This window comes from Phoca vitulina, unplaced genomic scaffold (genome assembly GCF_004348235.1).
Source record: "Phoca vitulina isolate PV1807 unplaced genomic scaffold, GSC_HSeal_1.0 scaffold16, whole genome shotgun sequence".
Taxonomy (NCBI): Eukaryota; Metazoa; Chordata; class Mammalia; order Carnivora; family Phocidae; genus Phoca; species Phoca vitulina.
In genome coordinates this window covers 15,234,836-15,255,128 of record NW_022589719.1, presented here as the reverse complement: position 1 = coordinate 15,255,128, position 20,293 = coordinate 15,234,836, and the positions used below count along the sequence as shown (strand labels likewise).

Sequence of the window (20,293 nt, the reverse complement as noted above, 5' to 3'; positions counted from 1 at the left end):
ATTTGAAATTCAAATTTAACCCAGCATTCTATAATTTTATTTGCTAACTCTGGCAACTCTACCTCCCATGTCTGTCTTCTTAGGACCCAGCGCTGGCCTAGGAGTGACCATTACAGGGAGGGGAGACGTTTGTGGGTATGGGAGCTGAACTGACCCCAAAAATGCTGCAAATCCTCTCACGGTGGTAGAGGATGGGGCTAAGGATGGGATGAAGAGAGCAGTGAGCTGTAGGCCAGAGCTTCTACTGGAACTGTGAGGGGCAGGCCAGAAATGGGAAATGGACTCAGTAGGCGTAACCTCCCAATTTTTAGGTATTGATATATATTTAAAGGAATTCCAAGTTCCCATACAACACCATTCAGAGCAAACAAAGCCTGTGGGCCCTTGTGTCTGGCACACAGCATCGCTAAGGGCTGTGCTGTTGCTGGGCCCCACACCCGCACTTCAACAAAGCCCCATTAGATATGCGCCTTCACCCCAGTGGGCGGAGCGGGGGTGGGGTAAGCGGAGGATGGAGATGTGAATCTTGGAGAGGAAGATCCATCGGTCAACCTGCCTGCAGGGGTGTCTGTTCTGACCTGGCAGTGACCAGTCCTGCTATTAGCCTCTGCAGGAAGGTAGAAGGAAAGCATCTCAAGTGTTAGAATAAGCTCTCATCACAGAATAAGAATACTAAGGAGATGCTGCTCATTTTTTGCTCGAAAGCCCACATTTTGCAGATGAAACATTTCAGAGAAGTGAAATGAGTTTGCCTAAGCCCAACGACTGATGGAGTCCAGTGTTCTTTCTGCTCCCTCACGTGGCTACTTGTCTTCAGGCATCCCTCACAGAAGGCAAGAGACATGATTCCCTTCCCACAATCTGGGGCAACAGGCATCTTGCTTTAAAATCGGGCTTCCAAGAAAGGGAGGGGGAAGAAAAAGAGGAAAGAAAAGTCTCCCTGCCCCATCTTCTCTACTTCTGAAAAGGGGAGAAACAAACCACGCCAAGAATATACGGGAATACTCAAAACCAAGAGGGTGACAAAAGCCTACAAATTGCTAGTTATGCAGGCACTCTCTCTTGGCTTGAGGTTAGATGCTAAACATAGACCAGAGAGCCCTCCAAAGAGCGCCGTGGTCCTTGGCCAACTCAGGCGCCCAATGTCCTGCCTCTCCCCCCTTCACCAGGAGGTCCCAGCTGGCCAAAGGCCAAGGAAGGAGACAGAGTGCCGAGGCCGGCAGGAGGTCGTTCCTCAGTGAGACTGACCTGAACTGGATAAAATATTGCCTGCAGGGTGGGGAGAGTCTCAGTGAAGAAGTGGTCCCACACTTCAGCCAGAACCTCAATGCGATTTTCACCTACACGAGGACGAGAAGATGGGAGGGGAGGAAGAAAGAAAAGAATTTGTCATTACTTGCAGGAGAGGCTAGAGACAGTCCCAGGTCAAATGCAGCATGGGGACAGGGGGACAGGGGGACATGACCTACGTTTGCTCTCGGAGGCATTACTACAAGTCAATGTGCGATTGGATGGGAAGACTTAACCAAAAATAGGCAAATATGCCTTCTATCCCCCACTCCAGAAACAGGAGCTGAAGTTTGGAAATGACATGACAATGGGTGCCATCACAAGAATGGTTACAACATTCTCAGGCACTGTGCTAAACTACTTATCTACAGGCCATTTCATGAGTAAACTCTATGACCTCATTTTACAGGCTCAGAGAGGCTGAGGGTCTAGCTCAACGTCACACAGCTAGAAGGCAGAGCTGGAATTCCAGAACCCATGCTCTTGACAGATTTAATCTGGGAGGATCACGTGCATAGTTATTGTTTTGATTTTCTAATCATGACAACACTGCTTTTTTGTTTTGTTTTTGTTTCATTCTGGATTCGAGCTGTCAGTACAGGGAGGGGGAAAGAAGGGCCTAGAGACTGTCACTTCCACCCACTGGTTTGCAATAACCAGAGGCCGGGTGGCGGGTGGGAGGTGGACAGCATGCTCTGCAGTGGTCACCTGCAAAACACAGGACCCACCTCCTGATGCTGGGCCTACTCTCACCCCTGGGACCCAGAAGGCTGACCCCAGGCTGCCTGTACATGGGGCACCCAATGCCACCGGAAGGCTGCGCCAGGAACTCTGCACCTGCAGGAAGGCGGGCACGGGCAGGGAGGGACCCCCACGGTGCCTGCATGTTAATGACCTAGGTGACACAACTGACTGAGTACTGTCTTTGCTCATCTGAGGCAGAGAAACTGGGTCAGCCAAGATTAGACACTGAGAGAGATGTCTGGCAAAACACTGCCAGTTCACTGAGCAGATCTTGAAAGATTCATTTAGCATCTTCCGCCTATTAATTTAATGGACAATAAAAGCAGTGGCTGCGAGAGAGAGAGCAGAGCACGGACGTAACGAGCAGCGAGCAGGGCCGAAGACGTGCAGATTTTGAAAGGTCAGAGAGAAACACACTCGGGGAAAATGCAAATCCATAGCACCCTCTCATTTCCCTCCCGGAGCGCTAATTACACTTGGCTGGAATCACTTACTGACTTCTCTTGTCTCCTCCACTAGAACGGGAGTAAGCACGTAAGCCCTGTCTGTCCTGCTCACCGTTATTATTTCTAGTGCTTAGCACGAGGCCAGACAGATCAATAAATCCATTTTTAGAAATCTTTGAATGAATGAATGGCAAGTATCAAGTGTGCAGGTTTTCACAGATGCTAAGGCCGGTGAGTGGAAGGAAGTTACCATTTAATCCAAATATGGGACAGGACAGAACAGGACTTAATAATTAGCTCCAACATTTTCCTTTGCTCTTAGATCAAGGAAACCTCCACAATATAGGCACTCTGGTTGCCGGGGGCGGGGAGGGGGGAGTCTGTTTCCTTCTTCTGTAACCTTACCCTTGAACTTGACCTTTCCCTTCAACCTTTGGGCCCCAACTATGTGGATTTTACCTCAGCCCCTCATGTTCACCATGATCCTTCACACCACAGGGCTTTTGCATGTGCTAGTCCCTTTGCCTAGACTGTTCTTTCCCCCTCTCTTTGCCTAACTTACACCTATCTGTCTGTCCTTCTAGTTTTAGCTCCAGCACCACCTCTATAGCAAAGTCTCCCCACTGGTCAAATGCCGCTTCTACGGATTGTAGCCTTAATACCTGTTGCAATTACAGTTTTATATTTGATGATGATTTGATTAATATCTATCTCCACCAGTGGCTGTGAGCTCCACGAGGGCCTGGGAATCCTAGGATGGCTTTGTTCACCACTGTGTCCCCAGCACCTAGCAAAGCACCTGGTACATAGTTGACCTCCAATCAATGTCTGAATGTACAAGTCTTTTCAAATGCAGGCTATGCTAGTTCACGGCAGGGAGGAGCCGGGGAGGTCAGAAGGAACATCTGAAACGTTAGCTCTCATCCTGGTACCCAAAACCAAGGTGACCCCAGCAGCTGGATAACGTCCTTCACAGGAGAAAGGGCTCTTCCAGCTCCTTTACTGATGGCCTGTATCCTAAGCCTTCCACGAGGAAGACAAGCAGAGGCCTTCCTGACATGGAAGAAAGGAAGGAGACTCGTGCAGGTCAGTGCTTATTCCCCTGCGCCGCCAATGGAATGCTCGTCGGCACATGAGGTAATCCTTCGACCCGGCAGTGGGAAGGCACCTCTCCTGGGAACCTGTGTCTAATTGCTGGCTTCACACTTCACAGAGTAATGGATGTTTTGGAAAGCGTTCAGAGGAGAACATCAGACAGACACAGGCTAACAAAACAGGGGAGCCCCGGGGAAGAGAGAGTTACAGGGACGTGACTTCACCTTCAGAAAACAGCCCAGAGGACTTCGCTCCCTGCCAAGATGAAGGGCAGCTGGATGGAAGGGTCTAGATGAACACCCTACAGAAATTGTCCTCTTAATGTGCCACGGGAGTTTAGATCGCCGCATGTCTATAGAAGGGGAATGAGAAGCTCCTCAGGGTCAAGGTTGCTAAAGCTCTGGGAAATTACTGGAATTATCATGACAGATCCTGCCCGCAGAAGAGCAGCACCTGGGTAAGAGCTGTGGGGGCTGGGTCTGTGGCCGGGAGGCGGGGTGCTCGTGCATAAACACCGAGGTTCTTTCGGTGAAAGGATGGATCCTGTCCGTGGCTCCTGAACTGTTTTAGAGCAAGAGGATCCTTTTAGCCAAATAAAATCTCTCTTGGAGCTGTAGTACATAACATAAAAAGTGGGGATGTTTGGAAGACAGGAAAGGCCCTTACAGGTTTTCCACGGGCCCCTTTGCTGAGCAGAAGGGCCGCTCAGACACCAGGACGAGAGTGGACCCCAGGGAGAACACCCGATCCGGTGCCCTTGTAGCGCACTTTGGGGGCTGAGCAGAGAACCTCGGAGGACCTTCGTTTGCCCGGGTTAGCGTAGCTCCATTCCTGAGCTTTCACTCCAGAGTATTTACGTCGAGGGTCACTCGAATGAGAGGCACTGAACCTCCCCTTGAAAGCACTTAAATCTCTGGTTTTGCTCGGCATCTTTTTCATGAAGCTGGTTTTCCATGTTTCCAGGAGCTTGTGATAACTCCCCAGATGACTTCCAGGCAAATACCATGATCACAGACTGTGCTTCTCTTCCCTCCCTTTCTGAGGCTGTCACCTTCCACGCTTGTGTAGTAGCCTGACCCCAACATGCAAAAGGGGCACAAACTTCTTGTCAAAGCCAGTTCACTCAAAAATAAGGCCCTGGGGGGCGCCTGGGGGGCTCCGTGGGTTGAGTGTCTGACTCCTGATTTCAGCTCAGGTCATGATCTCGGGGCTGTGAGACCGAGCCCCGCATCAAGCTTGGCACTGGGTGTGGGGCCTGCTTAGGATTCTCTCTCTCCCTCTCCCTCTGGCCCTCCCTCCTGCTTGCACGCACGCACGCACGCTCGCTCTCAAAAAATAAAAATAAGTAAGGCCTTAGGCTAGGGGGCATTTATAAGGTTAAAAAAGCCTGAGTACGGTTGTACTGAGGGAAAACAAGGTTACAGGCTCAGTCAGCTCTCAGATACACAGAGGTTAGTTTCTAGCCTCTATTCCCCCAAAGGTCTGCCGAGCTCGTACTGTGCGCCAGGCACCAGACCCTTCCAGCACCAGTTCCCATTCGTCTCCTATTTCGTCTTTATACAACACTGGCCGAGAGTGTCTTTCCCGGGGTGGGGGGGATGGGGGGGAAGGCACGCTCTCCTGCCTGCCACGTCTGTGTCTAGTAGTAAATCTGTAGTAGTAAATTTGACCTCCAGGTAGAAGTTTCTAAACTAGAGTAGGAAAAAAAAAAAAAAAGAAGGAATCAGTCTGTGGAACTACTGCGTGCCGGATAATGGTGCTACGCCAATTACGCTCCCTATACTCCCTTTTAAACTCGTATCATTTTAAAAATGATAGAAAAAAAAAAAAAACCAAGAAACTAGAAACTTGCCAAAAGTCACCCAAGCAATAGGTGGTAAGCTAAGATCAGGATCCACCTTGGTGGCAGCTGAGAGTAGCCCTTGGTAGAGTCATGGGGTTGGCCAATTCTTGCCTTGGTCCCATCTCCATTCGGTGCCTTTCCATCCTGTCCCGTGGGCTCTAAAACATTTTAAGGTCAGGAAATCTTCCTTTGCCTATCAAATCATATCTCACTCAGCAGGTACCTGCTTAGTATAATGTCCCCCAAATGGGTAGAGGCCTCCTGTCATATAGGACCTCGAGAAATATGAAAAAGGCCAATTAGGAATAGCCTGGATCAGACCCGAGAGAACGGCATGACAGGATCTGTAGTATAACTGATCCCTTCACAGGAGACCACCAGCACGCATCCTGCGAGAACCCTCAACGAGGTCTCTGAGAAGACCACCCCGATTCCACCTGACTTCTCAAAATACAGATCTGACACGCACCACCACGAGTGGCCGGCTCCAAGGGAAGTGCTGCCGCCTAGCTGGAGGAGAAACGGGCGGGGTGACTCACTCACTTGGAGCCCGCCACTTTTGGACAGAAGCATTTCAGCTGTCCGAACATCAGAGGCTGAGTCACAGAGCCCACTGTACGAGCGCGCCTTGTACTTGCCTTCACACAGCTTAATCTTCTCCTCCACAAACAACAGGCCTTTTGCAAGAAGCTGGTTCTGTGAAGAGAGAACAAAGAACACAAGGGTTGGGCCACTTCAGAGAGTGACAAAACCTCCTTCCACTTCCCATGGCTGAGGGCGCGGGGTTCTAGGCACTTGTAGGCTAGTCATGCCTCCAAGTCTGAGGAGACTTTTGTCCTGGAGGATCAGGCTTGGGGAGAAGTCAGCAAAAGAGGGAGACAAGAGCCACACCCAACCGCCATCCCATCCCTTCAAGCAGAAGGAGGCATGCCTCGCTCTTGGCTGGCTGCTATGGCAGGCCTAGGGCTGACACGCAACGTCCTTCAAGCCCTTAATCTGAACTCAGAAGAGGGAGCACTGAGGTAATGGGAAATTAGGCAGAAATAATATTTTTTTAAAAAAGATAAATTCAGGGTTTCTCATGCTAACATGCAAGAGACTATGCGTAAAACTTTAAGAAGCCACAGGTATGTGTCCGTCAGTGAGCGTGTGCGTGGAAAGTTGTGGAAAGAGAGAAAAAGGTTAAGTCCTTTTGCAATTGCACCTAACAACTGTTGAGTGTTCTGTGTGTGTCAGAGGCTTTATATCCTTCATTTCACCTAATTCCAACCCTCCCGACAGTCCCATCCCGTTGGTGCCGCTACACGTACTTGACTGACGGTCAGGGAAGACACTGCCTACAGGAGACAGGGCAGGTCTTCCTGCAGCCAGGAGCCATGTTCTCTCCGCTCCGCTTTGCTGCCTTCCAGCAAGTCCTCCCACCCAGACCCCTTCCTTCCCTTGAAGGGCTACAGCGGGTCCCGTAAGAAGCAGCGCAGCCTCTCCAGAGGTCACAGAAGCTCCAAGAGCAAGGATGTGCTGGTGCCCCTCCACCTCGCCTCACAATATCAGATTATCAAAGGCCTATGCTTACGGGGTAGGGGGCCCATGGGGATATGTATCCTACACAAAAAACCTAAGGCATTTCTTAGTATTCTCCTTTACAAAACCCTACAACCCTGTTGCAACGATGATAAGAGCATGCACAGCAGAGTGGAAAAAACTTGGATATCAGACGGGTTCAAGTCCCAGCTCGGCCACATTCTAGCTGTGTGATCTTGGCCTTACTTTCCCTGATTCTTGAGTTCCTCATCTGTAAAATGGACCATACCAGCAATATCATAGAGTTCATGTAAGAATTAGTCATTGTAAATACACATACACACGGTATTTTATGTCCTTAGTACTCAGTGGCGATGGGCAGTGATGATCATAGCTGCTCTCTCATCTATCTTCACAAAAGGAGTGGGAGGTAGAGAGAGTCTGTAACAAATGAGCCTACATCAAATATATTAAAATATTTTAACAAAAGAACTACCACATTTCTGTGACACATACAGATGAACCAAATTTCACAGAACCTATTAAAACTCACAAGATATGGGCGCCTGGGTGGCTCAGTCGTTAAGCGTCTACCTTCAGCTCAGGTCATGATCCCAGGGCCCTGGGATCAAGCCCTGCATCGGGCTCCCTGCTCAGCGGGGAGTCTGCTTCTCCCTCTACCCTTTCCTCCTGCTCATGCTTTCTCTCTCACAAATAAATAAATAAAACCTTAAAAAAAAAAAAAAACCTCACAAGATATGACCTAACTTCGAAAAGTAGTCGGCCACTGTTTAGTTTCAAGATGGAACCCCAAATCCAAGTTAGAATGACATCTCACGGGAGAACACCAACTCTGTTAAAGGAAGAAAAAAAATCAATTCCTTTACAAAGAACCAGAACAAACAGGTAATTAAGGTGAAACCCCAACTGTGTCCTCTCCCTTCCAGCCTAGCAAACGAATCCCAGCAGCTTCTGGGTCAGAAAGCAAGCAACCAGCATGGCACCCAATTTAGACTCTCAGAAGCAAGGCTTTGCAGCAGCTGAGCCAGACGGGAAAGATTACAGAGGTGCTTCCACGTGGCGGACGGGAAAGATTACAGAGGTGCTTCCACGTGGCAGTCACTCTATCGGCATGTTTCTGAACAACTGGGGCCTTAGGTCCCTGCATGGGTCCCTTACTCCCCCCCCCCCCCCCCCGTGAGGTTCTCAGAACATCCCTGGGTGCTCTGTGGGAGGGCTCCTGATGCCATGACTCTGTCACCACTTCTAATACCAGCACGGGTGTCCCAGGCTTCTTCCAAAACGGCTTCACGACCCTCCGAAAGCTCATGTCTCTGCGATGTGCCTGCAAATGTGATCAAGCCTCCCTCTTAATGCAACTTTCCTGAGTGTGTTCCATGACTGCGGTTATCTACACTTCCAATGGCGGGGCGGGGGGAGAACCAGAAGTTTACTGGGAGATGGAGAGAGAAAATGCACTGGGTCTGCATGTGCTAGGTCCAGGTCAGATCCTGAGTTAATCAAAGAAATGAATTCAAACCCTATATCCTATGTGTTAGGTCCTTAGGGGGTAAGGACCATTTCTTAGTTTAGTGCCCGAGGCTCTGAGAACAGTGCCCCAAACACGGCAGATGCTAATAAACATTTGCTGAGTGTGTATGTTGCCTGTTTTGGTGCTAAAGACCATTTTGAACTTTTAAGAAATCAAGATAAGACAGAATGTGTATAAGAGGGGAGAAAGAGAAAAACAGCATCGCTAAATTTGTTGACATTTCTTCACTCGGTAAAAATCACTTTGTCTGGATCTTAAAGGATAAACTTTAAGAGATGGCCCGGGTTCTCCTTCCTTCTCTCTCCTAGATCTTCCCCCTTCAAGGAGACATTTGGAAAAAAAAACCAAAACATTTTGTTCTTTTTTAAGAAAAATAAATTACTTGTGGATTAGAGAGAAATGGAAAAGAAAATATTCTTTTTAAAATTCTCATGATACAACAGCATGGCAATCCTTAACTTAGACCAAATAAGAGCAACAAAAACTTGGGCTCAGGAAGGGACTGGAGGGAGCATCTAGCCATACTGCCATCTCCCCAGCCCTGCGGTCAAAATCCACTGGTCACACACAGTTTTGATGGTATTTGGGTGGACTCCTTTTCCAGGAAATGAGTCTCTAGATTTTATTCGGCACGTGTGCACAGAAGAAGGACCTTTGGGGCCAGCCTAGCCCACAGCCCCCCCACCCCTTCTGGAGAAGCACCTGTCATCCACTTAAGGGACCTCTGCCCCACTGTGCAAGCTCAAACCCCTTGACCCCAGGCTGCACTGTCAGCTTAGGCGACTGGCCTGGTTCCGACCCCACCCCCTGACCCAGGCCCCAAACTGAGCCAATGGTCTTCTCTCCTGGGAATCTGAAGTCAGGCAGGACCCTGCGGAGGTTAGGGTCCTGTGTGACTGCAGGCTTCATGGTCCGAAGGGCCTCCCACTTGGGCTTAATGCTCTGCAGTTACTGTTTCAATTCTTATCATTTTAATCTTTGAACTTGTGTTATGTAAGTGAAATTGGGGCCATGGAGGACGTACCAAGTGCTTGGGGTCTCAGCTCCCTCGTGGTCCTGCCCCCTACCACCTCCCCAGGAGGGGTATTCCACACTTGCTCCCCACCCCCTGGTGCCTGGCCCCGCTGCAGGGTCTCCCTCACCCTGCCCACCTCCCACTATCCTCCTATTCCCCAGATGGTGAAAAGGGTCCTGTCGGTGGGGGCCCAGGCACAGGTGCAGGGAGGGTAAGGCTGGGTGCATGCCCTGCAGCATCCCGGGGAGGGGCCTGGTGGCAGCCCGCCCCGCCCAGCTGCCAGAGGGGGGCTCTTGGCCACCCCTGATCTGTGTACTGAGGGTGCAAAGGTTACAATCTCTTGGGGGGTCGCCTGTCCACCATGGGTTGCAGCTGCAGGCCCACGGGAAGGGGAGACTGATTTCCCCACCCTGGTCATGGCCAAATTTTTATTTTGCACTGGGCCCTATAAATTATGAAGCCCGCCTTGTCGGCTGGTCACTTCACCTAAGACATCTCCACCTGGACATCTGTGGAGCTTAAGGCTGCTGAGACCTAAAAGAGGTGGGGAGGAAAAAAAAAAGGAGAGAGAAGAACCACCCTTGAATCGGGCATCCATCATGCGTGGTCTTTCTTTCTAGGCACCTGTTCTCCCTAGAACTCACGGCACAGCATTCCCAGCCCTTGACAAGTGCCTGACTCCGGAAGGTCCCGAGTACCTGCTCGCTGTGGGCAGTGGTGATGGAGCCGTGGGGGGCCAGAGCTGGAAAGAACCTGACTTTTCTCTGGTTCCACTCCCTGCCCCATGGCAGCAGCCACCCCACCCCCCCACCTCCCCAGGCCTAAGGCTTCAAGCTAAAAAAACACTTACGTGAAATAGCAGCTCCTAGGAAATGATTTGGGACTTGGAATGAGGCCCGTGGTTACTTAGTGCCTCGCCCCCACCCTGGAAATGAACTTAGCGGTGGAATACACAGCATTTCAATGAAGGGGCAGAGGAGCCTAGACGTGAGAAACAGCTGACATGTCTATTTTTTCTAAGACATCCCCAAAACAGGCTGCCCATAGAAAAGTGAGGTTCAGCTAGGAAAAATGCAAAACACAAGGCTGTCTGGGGAAAGGCACCCAAACCACCCAACCTTGAGCGGGCAGGACAGATTCAGCTCATCCCACTGAGGTGATCACGGGAGGTCAGGCAGGAAGAGGCAGGGGAGGTGAGGAGAAGGTGGGCTTGTCACCAGTGTGCACCTCCTGTCAGGCAGGCACCTCCCCGCCCCCACCGGAGGGACTCAGGAAAACAGGGAACCCATTAGGCTTGGGGGTGGGGAGAAGGACACGGCCCCCATCTTCCCAGGGGAAAGAACTTTCCATACAGCAGGAATTCTGTAAATGTTAAGGCCACTGGCCACCCGCTCTTCTACTGATTTAGCAGTGACGACGATGATGATGATGGAAGGACAGGAGAGTTACTGATTTTTACTCTTGTCAGGCACTGTATTAAACCCTCTGCATGCACTAGCTCATGATACCTTTGCCACAAACTATGCCCATTTTACAGATGAAGAAATCGAGGCTCAGAGAAGCAACCAGCAAATGTGAGACCAGAACCGGCACCCAGGTTGGTCTGAATCCAAACCCAGGTCTTTCTCCCATTCTATGCCCCTGGTCTATTTTAGCAATGATAATAAAAAATACAAAGATACAAATTACCGTATGCTGACTGTTCCCTCTGTACCAAGCACTTTGCATATAGAACATCTCCTCTAGGAACCACAACCACCTTTTGAAGTAGGCATCATGATCACAACTAGCTTACCACTCAGAAAACCAGGCTCAGAGAGGTTAAGTGACATGCCCGCAGTCACCCAGCCAGTAAGGGTTCCAGCAGGGACCGGGATCCAGATGTACCTGGCAGAAGGGCTGGTGCTTTCAGCCCTCATGCTCTCCTGCCCTGTCACCTGGAGAGACTGCTTACGTCCTTGCCCACAGGGGAAAGTAGAGGGGATCCATTCCCAGTTCACATGAACTGGGAGCAATCTCCGGGGATGTCACTCAGTTCCACCACAAAGCCTCCATCCAGCTGGGTCATTCCTGCTGCCCGACCCTGCAACCAGTGTCCCAAATTCTGCCTCTCCAAAAATACTTTCTCAGGGCTTCCCTCTCTGCGATCTACTCACTGTCTAGCAAGGCAAACACCTGGCTCGCAAGCGGATTCCATTCCCAAACGCGACATTCTTTCCGACCCCAGAGGCGTCTAGAAGCATGCCCCTCTCTGCCTCCTGAGAGCTTGTGTTAACCAACAATTCTACTTCAGGCATGTTTCCAGTGATACCAAGGTCTACAAAGGTTCCTGGCGTTGGCACCCAGCCAGTGATGGAAATGGTGGGCCACCTCCTTTTTTCCCCTCTGCGACTTTGAAAGTTCAGTCATCGTCTCTAAGGATGTCTGCATTTCCTGTGAAGCTGGATACCTTCCTAGATAAGCAACAAGAAGGCTCATAAACACGACTCACCCCCAAGTCCAGAGAGTTCCTAATAAACCAGTTCTGGGGTGTGTCTGAGACCAGACAGAAATCCCCAGATGGAGTGTGAAGATTTAAAACTTGTTACAAATGCTAATTCTTCATCCATACCATTTCAGTGGTCATTAAGAGGGTGAATTGGGGCTTTTAACAAAGTTGTTTTAGGGACGCCTGGGTGGCTCAGTCGGTTGCGCGTCTGCCTTCAGCTCAGGTCATGGTCCCAGGGTCTGGGGATCGAGTCCCACATCGGGCTCCCCGCTCAGCGGGGAGCCTGCTTCTCCCTCTGCCCCTCCCCCTGCTTCTGCGCTCTCTCTCTCAAGTAAATAAATAAAATCTTTTTTATAAAAAAGTTGTTTAACAAGGAAGCCTAAAAACAGTCCATGTCTGTTTCACTGGACACCTAAACAAATAAAATTTAAAAACACTGAAATTTTTTTTCCCTGGGGTTTTTCATAGGATGCCATAAGGGCATCCTTTAACATTTAAAGTAGAACCCAGATTTTTCTCCTGTGGCCAGATGGCCTGGGTTTGATACCTGCTCTCCCTTTTCCTAGCTGTGCGATCTCGGGTAACCTCCCTCCTCTGGACTTCAGTTGCAGGATCCGTAAAACGGTAAGAGCAAAATCTTCCTCATCAGCTGTCAGGAGGAATAAGTAACGTGGCCTGGGGAAAAGGCTTAGTGCATTTCTCAGACTTGCGTGGGCATCAGAATCACGGACACTCTGATTCTCTGAGTCTGAGGCGGGGCCTGAAAATTTGCTTTTCCAACACGCTCGCAGATGGCGATGAAGATGCCGGTCCGGGGACCACGCTCCTGAGAGCCAGCAGCTTAAGACAGTGCCTGGTGCATAAATGCGACAAAGTGTTAGCCGTCATGACGGTCATCGCTTTGGTCCTCCTTATAGATCTTCGCCAGCCTCAGAAAAAGTTGCCCTGTTGCTTTCCACGCCTAACAAGTATTTCTCAGCCCTTCCAACTCAGTCGTTACTCCTCGTGGGCCACTGAACCTCTGCACGTGTCCCTGTCTCTGAACACCGCGTGCATTTCCAGCACCCCCTTTCCCCCACACACACACCTGCCGCCCCTCCTCCATCAGTGCCCTTGAGCCCGGCTCCTGCCGGCTCTATGGGAAATCACCCAATTTCATACATAACGGTTTCCTGAACACAAGTCCTCGTGTGGAACGAGACTCTTACATGATATAAGGAGGAGTTCTGTTCCCGTAGAGCTAAGAGGGATTATAAAATCCCTAATTAATTACACCTCATCTGCGGATGATATACTTCCAGCGTTTCGCACCTACGTGTTCCTTCTTTCGCAACTGAATGTGCACTACCCTAAGGCCAGTGAAGCTAAAGACCTGCCATGTCGGCGTGCCCGTTGAGTTTCATCTTGATCTCAATTATATGAAGACTTACGGTTATCAATTTCACCAGACCCATCCTTTCCACTTACCTTCATAAAATTTGAGAAAAGTCCAATAAAAATACTCAAATAATTGCAGAGAATTCAGGTAATTGTCGAAGGGATGAAGTATGGCAGAGCTGCTGAGAGGTAACAGGGCGGTCTGTCAGGCGGCCCCCCACGAGAGTAGCCTGAAACATCCAGGGGTCTTTCTCAAAGCCCCCAGACAGGGTACCACCCTATTTTCTCCCCTCACAGCAGCCAAGGAAAGCTTCCAGGCACCCCCCGCCCCACATATTTACGAACTCCACAATGGCTTTCTTCCAAGTATTGGCCAAATCCGAAACACAACCTGTAACAATGTTCTCACCTAAAGGCATCATCCCCTCCCCTCTTCCTTGTCTTTTCGCTGGAGCTCAGCCCACTTGTTCAACACTCCATCCCTTGCTACCCTCTGTCCACCTGATCATCTTTTTCCATTTGGGGAATCCCATCGGTTGGAGAAGACTTCCCAGGCTGACCAAAGAGGAGCTGAAACTTTTCTCCTCTATTCCATTTGGGTTTGGGGAAAAAAAAAAATCACACACAAGTGATTTTCCCCACTTTTTATCATCTCTCCACCCAGCTAGCTGTGGATTCTAACCAGTCCCATCTTTGCCCCCTACAAAATCTACTTATTCTGGGCCTCTTTGGAAGCCCTTACCATCCATTCGGGTTTTCAGTTAAGACGACACAGTGTGGTATGCATCTGCATGGATGCATCTACATCCCTGTTCAGTCTGCAATCTCCAACTCCACAGTGGCCAAGATGCTTCGATGTTTCCTCCTTCGGCTCTGCCATAAACCCTCAATGAATTTTCCCTGATAATGAAGAGCTAAGGAGGAAATTGGCCTCCTGGGACTCACAGATATGGGTAGTAGAGGGGAGGTATTTGTATCAAACGCTACCAGGTCATCCATCACCTTTAGGCATTAGGGTGACTAAATTTCCCCCTTTCCTAGGTACTATCTCGTTCAGAGCCACTGACGATAGACAGAGCTTCATTTTTTTTTTTTTTTAAGATTTTATTTATTTATTTATTTATTTGACAGAGTCAGCGAGAGCAGGAACACAAGCAGGGGGAGTGGGAGAGGGAGAAGCAGGCTTCCCGCGGAGCAGGGAGCCTGATGCAGGGCTCGATCCCAGGACCCTGGGACCATGACCTGAGCCGAAGGCTGACGCTTAACGGCTGAGCCACCCAGGTGCCCCAGAGTTTCTGAATCAAGCAAAACCAAAAGGAATTAACTTTCTGGGCTTAGGGGAAAGCTCGCAGCAGCCACAGCCATGCCAGCAGATCCAGGAACACAGAAAACGCTGCCTGCAGCTCCTCGCATCCCCGTGCCCCGCACCCCCAAGGTGGTCAACCACTAAGTAGGTGATACAAAAATGCACAGCTTTCATTGGTTTCCAAAGTGATAAGGAATGAATTATCCCACAGAGCTGTCTCTATGATACAGAGTTCCCCTGGGAAACCCCAACCCTCCCTCCAGGCGCAATGCAAAACAGAAGGAAAAGGAAAATACTGGAAATGTCAGATTTTGGGGGGATCAGTGTCTTCTGGAAATCTATCTGTGCTTCTGTGGCTCAGACGGCCTGTCTCCTGTGTGTGTGTAGACACAAGATAAGCACTGTTTTTCCACCTGCTTCCCCTCTGCCTTCACCTCAGGTCATTTTCATTATTCTTCGCTGAAAATATTCTTTTGTGACTCTTTCTTTAAAGCTACAAAGTGAGAATGTTCACTTTCAGAAGCAGCGTCACAAAGAAGGCTCTGTAAGTAGAGATGTCTGGGTTGGGGGTCTGGGTCCCAGGAGATGGGAGTCCACTGCTGAATGCAGATGCCCAGGAGGGAGCCATGGGATCCTCCACATAGAGAAGCCCAGTGCCCAAGGAGCCCATTCATCATCTTCACCAACAGCCACATCCATGGTGTTGGGGTCTTCCCTGTCCACCCCTGGGTTCTGTTCCTTATTTGTCCCCAGACCTTCTGCCCTCCTCCTTGCTGGAGGAATGTTCTTCCTGGAGCCCATTCAGACTTTCCATCTGCCAGTGGAATGTGGAGGCTGGCCTCTAGAACCCTCCCTCCTGGATGCGCCTCCTCCCCTCCATCCTCCCTCATGGAGAGTTCTACTTGGCATGGCTTTGGGACCAGCCCATTTTCAAGAGGTGCCTAGCACGGGGCTCTCCAAACCCGAGTCTCTCTTGAACCACCTTCAGCATTTGGCCATAGCCAGGGCCGCCTAAACTGTTACTCTTTGCAGACTATTTTTCTTAAATCCATCCGCTTTTAAAACATACATATGTCTAAAAATGAAACTATAGTAACATCAGTTGCCATAAATAGAATGTAACTCAACCATCAACTCAATGCAAAAAAAAAAAAAAAGGTTATGAAATTCCTAATTAGTGTCCCTAGCTGAAGGCTCTACACTTGAGGCCCGCTCTGTCTTCCTGAAACACGATCGCCAAGTCCCACGAGTGTCAAAGACACTAGCGCAAACCGAGACTCTCTCTGGCACAATCAGCAGTGCTAAAGGAAAAAGAAGGGAAATAATTTCCAGCCTCGAAGGCGAATGTTATTTAACGCCCCTGCCTCTACCACCTAAAATCATCTACCTCCCTCTCCCGCAAGAAACTTTACTGAGCATCTACTCTATGCCAGGTACCTTCCAGGGACTGGGGAACCAGACACCGTTTTTAAAAAGGGCTCTGCTCCTTACATGAGACTTAAAACCTACATTTAAGCAGACAGCTCGACAGCGTCCAGGCTAGCTCTCTCTCCCGTCTAGCACCTTACACTAAGGAAAAACCAGATTCAAAACTGTGAAAACCAGTTCCTACCCCACACTGTCAGACTCACTATTCACCAAGCAGTTTGTCTGATTAAGCTCTCGATAGAAAAAAAAAATGACGTGTGGTTATTAGTTAAGTGTTTGGCATACTTTGTAAGCAGCATTAACCGCCCCCAAAAACCTCAGGGCTTCCCAGATAAACAAGTCCCCACCCAAATGCCCTTCCCCACCCATCCTAGGGGTAAGCCCCCCATGCCAAAAGACAACTGACATTTAAAACCCGATTGAAACCACACCAAACGCTGTCTATTTTAAATGTCAACGAGGAAGGCGGCCGGCTGGGCAGGTTCCTCCAGGACTGATTGAAAAACCACTTCTCTGGAGTTGGATTTAAAAATCAATCCCTACAGACAGCAAGAGGAGAGGCTGAGGACAAGACTGACCTTTGAGTCAAGGGCAACAGAGATGATTCACATTTGTAACTAATTACCTCTTTCTTAATCTTTACGTTTGTCTCTCCCTGGACCCGGGCCTTCTTTCGAGCAGCTGAGACATCTGAGCCAACTGAATTCCAGGGTTCCGTTGAGTCTTGCTTTGTCCAGATTTATAGCGGCCATTTTCTGCTCTGTGCGTGTGTGCATGCGCGTGCGTGCGCGTGCGTGCAGGTGCATGCACACGTGTGTGTGTGTGCGTGTTTTAAAGGACTGACATCTGTCATTCTTTAAAAGTGCACATAAGGGGCGCCTGGGTGGCTCAGTAGGTTAAGCATCTGCCTTCTGCTCAGGTCATGATCCCAGGGTCCTGGGATCGAGCCCCGCATCAGGCTCCCTGCTCAGCGGGAAGCCTGCTTCTCCCTCTCCCTCCCCCTGCTGCTTTCCCTGCTTGTGTGCGCTGTCAAATAAATAAATAAATAAATCTTAAAAAAAATAAAAGTGCACATAAAAGTTTAAGCTTCCTGAATCTTGGTAAGAAAAAAAAAGAATGCCTGTGTTGTTTTTAAGACCTAAAAACTCTTTAAACGGTCTTAAAAGTATGTTCTCCTTGGATATGGAATAACATCACCAACCTGAAACCGAGATGTTTTCTATTTTTATGTTACTTTCCCATTAAAAGGGATGGATGACCCCTTAGAATAACAAATATGCATACATATAAATTTAACGACCACATTACTCTGTCTTCCTCTGTGCTCGTCACCGTTCCTGACACTTAACAAATAATAATCTAGTCAGTCCTCACAACAACCTTATAAGGTTTGGTCCTATTACCCTTGTTTTTATAGAACAGAAAACTAAAACACAGAAAGGTAAAGCAAATTGCTCAAGGTCACACAGCTAGTACGTGGCTATGCTGGGCACTGAACCCAGGTAGTCTGGCTTTAGGGGGCATGATCTTGACCACTCCCCCACTCTGTCCCCCCACTTCCCTCCCCACACACTATGTGCCGAGTACTTTACGGACGTCATTTCATGTAAACCATACAATGACCTCTAAGGTAGGTCATATTTTTATTCCCATTTTACAGATGGGGAAAACAAGGCATCTTGCCCGAGACCACTCAACTAATAAGTGAAAAGCAGGAACTCTGACTTCACCGAAGTGTCACCCAGTGAGTTACTCAGTCAAACAACACGTCCCCATGCCGTCCCCCGTCCCCATGTGCCTGTGGTTAGAATCAGGAAAACCACCTGTATCAGTGGATTAGAGACCATCTTCCAAGTGACACTGGAACCTTGAATTCAATAGCCCCGTAAAAACAGGGTTTTGGCAGGAGGGACGTCAGATCCCCTGATCCAATCGTCTTTAACAGGACAGACCGGGAGGCTTAGCGACCAGAAACAACTTGGCTGAAGGGTACCCATAGTTACAGTGATTTAGATGCCATCCATGGGGGTGGGACGGAAGGTCACTAAAGCAGCAATTCTCTAAGTGTGGTTTGGGGTCCCACGAGAGATCCTTAGACCTTTTCCACATGGTCAAAACTATTTCCTCAGTAGCCCGAAGCCACAATTTGCCCTTTTCCTTGCCTCCTCCATGGGTGTACCGTGCGATTTTCCAGCGCCTACATGATGTGCAGTACCGCAAGAGACTGCATGGGAAACAGATATGAGGATCCAGCTACCTCCTCTGGAGCCAGACGGTGCAGAGATTTGCAAGCATAAAACAATGCCACTCTTCTGTTTTGTTTTTTGTTTTGTTTTTTTCTGAAAAAGCCATCTTTCATAAAAATGCTGTTTAGGCTAATGTGTAATAATTCTAATTAAGTATCTTAAAGTTTCTCAGGTTTCATTTCCAATATGGTGATTCAGACAGAGATAACCCAAATAAGTGGTCATTTTTAAGAGCACAAAGGAGTCCTGAGACTAAAAAAGCCTGAGAGCTGCTGCCCAAGATCATCATCTCCATAAAAGGAGGGACCCCACTGGCCCTGCCTATATCAGGGACCCAGTGTCCGTAATTCTGGATGTTGAAGGAATGGTACATGCATCCACGTACACTATGATGACAGATGCTCAGACCCACGCAGCTTACCTGGAAATAGTCTGTAATGAAGGATCCAAGCTCACTCTTCAGCAGCCTCCTGGGGAGAGAGAAACACCGTCAAGCAGCCCTTGATGGTACAGCTCTTGGTGTCTAGTTCATAGATACGTGACAATGACGGAGTGCTCGCCAGGGGTACAGGGGCCAAGGCGAGGTCTAAGAAGGGAGTGTGCTAGGCTCAGTAATACCTCTGCACAAGAGTTATTAGGGAATCCAGGCAATGGAAATCCTACAGGGGGATCCAGGCTGCCACGGAAGATTCTTTTTTTTTTTTTTTAGAGAGAGAGAAAGAGAGAGAGAGAGGAGGGGGAAGGACAGACAGAGGGAGAGAGAGAATCCTAAGCAGGCTCCACACCCAGCGCGGAGCCCAACACAGGGCTCGATCTCACGACCCTGAGATCATGCCCCAAGCACAGGGGAGTCCAGCAGTGTTGGTACAGGCAAGACAAGGCACCTGGCTTCATGTGAAGGGGGGGAAGGAAAAAAAAAAGCAAAGAGGAGAAAGACTATAATTTTGGAATCCTCCATATCTGCAGACTTTATGGTTTAAAACACATTTGCCATACATTCTTCAACCCAAGATTGTGAAATATGTGCGAGAGGAGAGCAATCATTACCCCACCCATGCAGATAAAGAAACGGAGGCTCAGAGAGGTCCTCGGAATAAGCCGGTGGCAGAGTTAAGATTCAAACCCAAGCCTTCTGCAAATTCAACATCTTTCCCCATAATCCCACCCTGTCTCTCCTCCAAATCCACCAGGACATTCAACTTGGTGCCACGGTTGGGCTGGTCTTCGCCCATCCCCGAGCGACTGAGGAAGCCTCCAAAGGGGGCAACAACTGGGCAAAGAGACTTTACTCATCCAGCCACAAACATTTCTTGAGCTGTCCTTCATGTGCCAGACATTGTGCCAGCACCAGGTATGCAGAAGTGCACACCCAGAGGAGGTCTCGGTGCTGCGGATGGAGAGCATGCTCATAAATACACTCGCAAGACGATTTCAGAGTCCTGAGAGCTCAAACGAATTTTATTTTTTTATTTTTTATTTTTTTTTATTTTTTTTTTAAAGATTTTATTTATTTATTTGAGAGAGAGAGAATGAGAGAGAGCGAGTACATGAGAGTGGGGAGGGTCAGAGGGAGAAGCAGACTCCCTGCCGAGCAGGGAGCCCGATGCGGGACTCGATCCCGGGACTCCAGGATCATGACCTGAGCCGAAGGCAGTCGCTCAACCAACTGAGCCACCCAGGCGCCCACGAATTTTAAATATAGAGGTATTGGCAGCAGACCCCTTCTCCCTGCGACAAATCATGGGACTGGCCCCACTGCTATGGCTCCCCAGAGCCGCTGAGTTCCCTGGGGGGTACGCTCTTCACCACTTCAAATGAGTGCACTGACCCATCCCACCAGTCATGGTCATGAAGGGGCAAGTGCTCAGGCTTCTGACAACAGCTGCTGCTATCCACTCCCCCCCCCAAGAACGTGTTCCCCACATGTCGCTGGAGGAGAAAC

General features: G+C 49.3%; 1 protein-coding gene across 1 annotated transcript in view; it reads right to left on the bottom strand.

Annotated features, from left to right (window-relative positions):
- Positions 1-20,293, bottom strand: part of PRR5L (proline rich 5 like) — a 142,827-nt gene that overhangs the window by 18,647 nt on the left and 103,887 nt on the right. The window contains exons 4-6 of the mRNA XM_032413917.1: positions 18,773-18,821; positions 6,057-6,114; positions 1,249-1,340 (exon numbers count right to left, since the gene is read on the bottom strand). Coding sequence (XP_032269808.1) covers positions 1,249-1,340; positions 6,057-6,114; positions 18,773-18,821 — 199 coding nt within the window. The remainder of the gene's footprint in view (positions 1-1,248; positions 1,341-6,056; positions 6,115-18,772; positions 18,822-20,293) is intronic.